Source organism: Pteropus alecto, unplaced genomic scaffold (assembly GCF_000325575.1).
Source record: "Pteropus alecto unplaced genomic scaffold, ASM32557v1 scaffold95, whole genome shotgun sequence".
Classification (NCBI taxonomy): domain Eukaryota; kingdom Metazoa; phylum Chordata; class Mammalia; order Chiroptera; family Pteropodidae; genus Pteropus; species Pteropus alecto.
The window spans coordinates 6,242,669-6,249,003 of record NW_006441071.1 but is presented as its reverse complement, the minus strand read 5'-3'; the positions used below and the strand labels follow the sequence as shown (position 1 = coordinate 6,249,003).

General features: G+C 35.4%; 1 protein-coding gene across 1 annotated transcript in view; it reads right to left on the bottom strand.

Moving 5' to 3' along the window:
• MPDZ (multiple PDZ domain crumbs cell polarity complex component) overlaps positions 1 to 6,335 on the bottom strand; it is a 126,477-nt gene that overhangs the window by 84,061 nt on the left and 36,081 nt on the right. The window contains 2 exon segments of the mRNA XM_006918360.3: positions 1,542 to 1,613; positions 2,401 to 2,584. Of these exon segments, the coding sequence (XP_006918422.1) occupies positions 1,542 to 1,613; positions 2,401 to 2,584 (256 nt within the window).

Below are 6,335 nucleotides of genomic sequence, written 5' to 3'. Positions count from 1 at the left end.
TCTTTCCCTCTGGTAACTACTAAACTGAAGTCTGATTCTGTTGTCCTTACAAAGATGAGCACTGATTCAAGCAAGATGGGATTCTAAATGCAGAAAGTAGGGAATCTGTAGGCTGCTGATAAGAAGTCTGAGATTTGTATTCATATAATCAACCTATAGTTGCACAACCCTCCATTTTCACCCATTCCCAGCTTTCCCAAGATTAGATTTCAGGCATATTCATGATCATCATCTAAAATTATTCAAAAATTATAAAGCCCAGTCTTTTGATCTTACTGAGAAGTTAAATGACTTATCCAGGCTCACACAGTGAGTCAAATTTCTGTGGAAGAGGCAATGATATCTTGCGCCCTTGCCTGAGGACCAAGCACTGGTGTAGAGCATTAGAATCATTTAAGAGTTTTTCCTTAATTTATTTTGTTTAAAAATAATTTGGGATCCCTGATTCTAAGTCTAGAGCCTCTACCACCTAACCTTCTACCCACATATGCCAAAGCAAAATCAATGATCTGACCCTTCAAGATGATCTCCCACATCCATCCTTACTTACTATCTCAAGTTTTATGCTATGAAACGTTTTTATGCTTTCCTCCCACTCTCGATAATCACTTTAGCCTAAAATATTTCTTCACCCATTAGTGTAAACAAGGCAGAATTTGATTAACACCCATGAAGCTGACAATTCTCACTCCTGGGATACCTTTACAAACACAAATATTCCATTAAAATAATAAAAGTAAATAAAAATTTTCAGCAGAAGAAAAATACTTTCATAATTGAGGAGTAAATATTTTAAAGAAATACAAAGCTTCAATAAAATTATTTAGTGAAGGGCAGAATTCACATAAAGAGAGATCAGTCTCGGGCTCTGTTCATTGGAATTGTTACCAAGGTACCTGAAGCAATCTGATGGGTGAAGGAAGCACACAGCATCCAGCTTATAAAGATCACAGCAACATTCTGGCATAATTATATGTTAAAATGATGCTGCTCTAAACAATGTTTAAACAGTTTGATGGATTCTAGGTAAAGTGAAAGAAATCTCAGAAAGGTTTAATTTGCTCTACAATTCTTTTCTAAACCAACTGCCAAATATTAAAGTTTACAGCTTTTTAAAAATTGAGAAGAAAAAATCTCCCAAAATTGGATAGTTTCATTTCTAAGAGCTTACGATTTAAAGGTTCTTTTGTGTTTATTTTAAAAATACTTTATAATTTTATTTTTGCTTGCTTAATAAAACAGACATATGTTAGTGTACAGAAATAAGGGGACTAAATTTATGTAACTGATTCCCAAAGGGTTTTGGTTAAGAAAATGTAGAAGAAAGAAAAGACTGACTCAGCAAGAAAATAAGCCAGCTATGAATTTGTTTTTAATCTACTGGAGCAATTAATCACATATACAAATGTATTTAAAAGCATCTCTTTTCTGAAAAAATTTTTAATTTACAATATGTACATAAAGGCTTCATCACATTTATAAAAACGATTTCTCTATTACAGTATACAAAGAAAAAAAATGACCTGGCTCCAGGTATTTACCTTCTTCTTCAATTGGTAATATGCTGGTGTTTCTCCTCAAAGATAAAGAATCTTCATCTTTTTCATAATTTTCTTAAAGAAGAGAATATTTTAGTAGTTGTATCTATAATATAATCAAGCATTTGAATTTTTCAAACCCTATTTTATTTATTTGAACCCCTAAATGAGTGTTTTTGCAGGTAAACCCTTCAATAACTACTTTCTTAAAAGAAAATTCTCCTGTTAATGGGATAAAAAGTAAAAATTTCTCCTGTGATCTGCCTGTCTCCTAGTACTACAAGAAGTGGTTTATGGCCTAAATACCAGAATAGTTAACAGTTTCAGAAATGAAACAGCACGTTCAAACCAACAATCTGACTTCTACTAATAAACTCTTACACCACTAAAAGACATGAGGAATTCAGTAATTTTCAGAGATACTTCCATACAAGCAGGTTATAAATAACATGTCTAAATGTGGAATTAAAATCGATTCCTTCAAGGAAAGGGTGGGGAGTTAGAAACATCATGGGGCTCACATGCATAATCTGGGCAGAACAGGTTCCCCCTAAAGAGAAAATATGATGATGACATTCAATGTAAGGCAGGGACAGAAAGGTAAATGACTGTGCATGTTTCTAACTCAGAAGTGGGGACTGAGTAAATAAGATAGAGAGAAATCTGCTTTATTCGGAAGCCCATTCTATAGTTAATGGACACATCCCTTGTTCCAGTTAACCCCAACTTTATTAAATTTCCCTTTTACCTGGTTCATGCTAAGTAGTGAAGACTAAAAACCATTCTTTAAATAATTTCAAAATTAGGAAAACATTGAAATGATGTAAGGATATAACTGAAAACCAGATTAACGTGGCATTACCTTTGCTTATGTTGGCATTAACAGGAGACAAAACCGCATCTTTTGTGACATCCTCCCTTGATAGGAGCTCAGCTTCCTGCTTCGTTCCTCTCCTCATTAGGGTCAGGTGTACAGTTTGTCCCGTGTGTCTCAATACCTCTACTGCTTGTTGATTGGTAAAACCCTGAAGGTTTGTGCCATCTACCTGATAAGAACAAAGTAAGTTAAAAAAATAAATGGATATTTGTATTACCAATTCACTGAATGTCTGTTTACTACCTGTTAGTATTAAAAAAAATACAGGGAAGAGAATTTCCCTAATTGAGGAATGGGCTAACACCTGTTCAGGAACCAGTACTAGCTTAGATGCACTAAAATCACTCAGGAGGGTTTTTTTGTTTTGCTTAATACAGATTATAGGTTCTCATTTTCAGAAATTATGAGCCAACAGTTCTAGAGTGGGGCCCATGCTTTCATATACCTTTTAAAATATTCTTTTATATTCCCCAGGTGAGCCTGATGCACAGTCAAGTTTGGAAACCAGTACTACGCAGAATATAAAGCTACAGAAGACAGTGAAATCGCAGTCACTGAGAGCACTGACATATTCCAAAATTAGTTTTATACTCGCTTAAAAAAATCAGTTTTACACTCCAAAATCAGTTTTATACAGGCAAAACTGCCTGCCTTTTTATTTCTTTTCCTTTCCAAAAAATATGTTTTTTCCATCTTTCCAGATAAAACACTGAAGATGCTCCTATGATCTTTATGACCTACAGATATGATCACATCACCCCAAACCTACCCTCCATATAACAACCCTTAAGAACAATGCTCAAAATTCTCAACATGGCTTGAATGGCCTGTGTCAACTAATCCCTACCTCCCATCACCAACCTCATCCTGCATGATGCTGTCTATTGCCCTGTCCTCCAGCCCCAGAGAGCTGGATTCCTTTCCTCTGAACTGCAGTGCTCCCTTCAGCCACGAGGTCTCTACAAGTCCCTCAGTGTAGACTCTCTGGACAGGCTACTCTAGCCCATCCTCTTTGTCATCAGTTCACTTAGAAAACAACTATAATTGCTTTAGATTTCAGTTCAATTCTAGTTACTTCCACAATTAAGCTATCTCAATGTTCTTGACTAAAGCCAAAGCCTTCCTTTACCACTTCTCCATCATAGCATTTGTCAAGACATTTAATATTTTCTGTTAATATTTGGTTTATGACTGCATACTCTAAGAGGACAGGCTCCATGTGTCACCAAAACAGTACTGTCTGAACAGTAGATATTAATCCCAAATGAGAATACAGAGCCAATGGCTCACATGCCTAAGATTTATTTCTAAAGCAAATTATCAGTTAGAATATATAAATGCAGAGTATAACACCATATTGTTTTAAATTCATAAAATCACACTGAAAACAGTTCGAAAAAGTGGAATAATAAATTTAATGTTGAAATTCAAAGTCATTGATATTCCTCGTGAATTGTGAAATGGCTATAAAATAGCTGTTAAGTGCCATGCTCTTCTAAGCACAGTGCTAGTCACATTGGCACTCAACTATTCATTTAATCAGAACTAAATAGGACCTAAATCAGTGGTATTCAAGATGTACCCTTACTACGGAGGTTTCTGGAAGAATGTAATAAAACTTTTATTTAAACATATTTTAAAATCTCACTTGTTTTATATACACTCATATAATATATACATAAATTACATATAAAACTATATGTAGTATATATATAAAGCAAAGTATATCATATAAATATGGAGAAGAGAAAAGAAGAGGGAGAAGAGTAGTTTTTGTTGTTATTGTGGTTTACTGATGGGGATATTCAATAAAACACCTAGAGATCTCTGATCTGGATGATAATCTCGTACTCTGTAAGCTACTTAAATCTTGAGGGACTTGTTTGAGGTACATGGCCACTTTAACAAAGGTGTCCAGCTCTCTCCTCTTTCTTCCTACCTCCACCCTGTGGATTCCTTTTTGGAAAGACTAATAAAAATATAATAACAGAGAAAACACTGCAATAAAAATTGAAACCATGGTAGAACAAAAGTCCCTATATATTAGTAACTTGGAGTAACTTCTAACTAGGAATGGTTTGGACATGACCAGATCGAAGGTAGGCCAGTTGTATCTCTATACATGAGGGAATAGCTTGTCTGGTTTGTAATAAGAAACTTGAGTAAAATCCGACAATAGCCTCTTAATTAGAAGGAGGCAGTCAGATGGTACACGTGGATCCTAAACAGTGATTCCCCTCCACCGCACTCACCGCCCCCAAAAAGTGCTAGAGGCCACAAGCTGGAAGCATGCAACAGCACAGAATTACATATATGTACTAAAACCACACTATACAAACACCTGTACAATCCCAACTAACTTCTGACTACACAACCAACACAGAAAATGATCTCCCAGTACACAGGGGCAAAATCCCCCATTGTGATGCTCTAGTACTGGTTTCTTCTCTATTCTATTAATTTACAAGTGAAACTCAGTAATTTAAAATTTCCCCTTCCTTCTTGCATTGTTAATTCCTACATCATCTGGATAAAACCTACAGATCTTCAACAGAACCCATCTCAACTCCCATAAGAACCACAGCATGGTTCTTATGGAAAATGACCAATGCTCATAGGATATGGAATGAAATATCATAATCCAAAAGAAGATGTATACTCTGAAGCATCAGTACAAACAAATCCCTATCAAATTGTTATTGCAGTGAACTGGAAAAAAGTTATTTTCTGAAAAGTCCCTTCAAAGGGATTCACACTGCATTGTATTTACAGAAGTAGGGATTATAGCTACAAAGAAGAAACAAATATCTACAGAAAAGAAAAACCGTCAAAATGAAGGCAGTTAATAAGACTTTAAATACTACAAAAAAACAAGCAGAGAATGGAAGACAGGAACATACAATTTCTCCATAGAGAAATATACCTGAGTCTATAAATCAGAGATGTGCATGAAAAAACAGAAAACAAATTAAAAAAAAAAACAAAAAACAAACTAACACCTGGACATATCTTGATAAAAATTTCAGATTTCAAAGATTGAAAGAAAAAAAATATCACCTAGCATCTAGGCAACAGAGTGAACAGGTTATCTAGAGAATTTGTGGTAAATTATGAACCAAGAATTTTATACTCAGTCTAACGAGTGTAAAAATAGAAATTATGACTGAGATGCAATGATTATATCCTGTACCAAAGTATGTTATGAGAGGGGCCACCATGAAGAAATTTAAACTAAGTGGTCAAGAACTACAATTTGTACACATTTATGGCATAAAAGAGCTGGCTTGTTAAAGGTAAGAAAAGATTTGAAAGGATGCTTATTTGTTTGTTTTTAAAGAGAGAAGAGTACTGTAAGTCCCCAGCCCACCCACTTAGATATTTTGTCTTGACCTCAAATCAGAAGAGTGTGTCACCTGTAGTAGGATGCAGTGGATTGTGTGTAACCCCATTAGGAAGATAAGGGAGAGGCTGTTTACTTGTTTTGACTGTGGAATAGGAGACACCTGCTGTTATGCAGCAAACTGCTCAACAATCTGACTTTGTTAGGGAATAGAGCAGAGGAATGCCACACGTGAGAAAGCAAGTCTCAGGGCATTTTGAAATCTATCCAAGAGTACCCCTAGTGGATGATGGTACCCAAAAGAGTGAATCTATGGAGTAGACTGCTGAAAAACAGGGGCATAAGGAAAGAAGAGTCAGTCAGATGAAAAATCCATTTTTTATGGAAAGTTAACTCAAATATCTCCACCAGGATCTCCCAAGAACCTAAAAAGGAACTCTAAGAGACACTCGGTTTTAAATATCTGCCAGACTCACTCAGCACAAAGCCATCTTACAGCAGTATCAGTCAAGGACAAAATGTCTTTTCATCCTTCCTCCTCTCATCTTTTATACCAGTTGGGCCAGAAACCACAATAAGA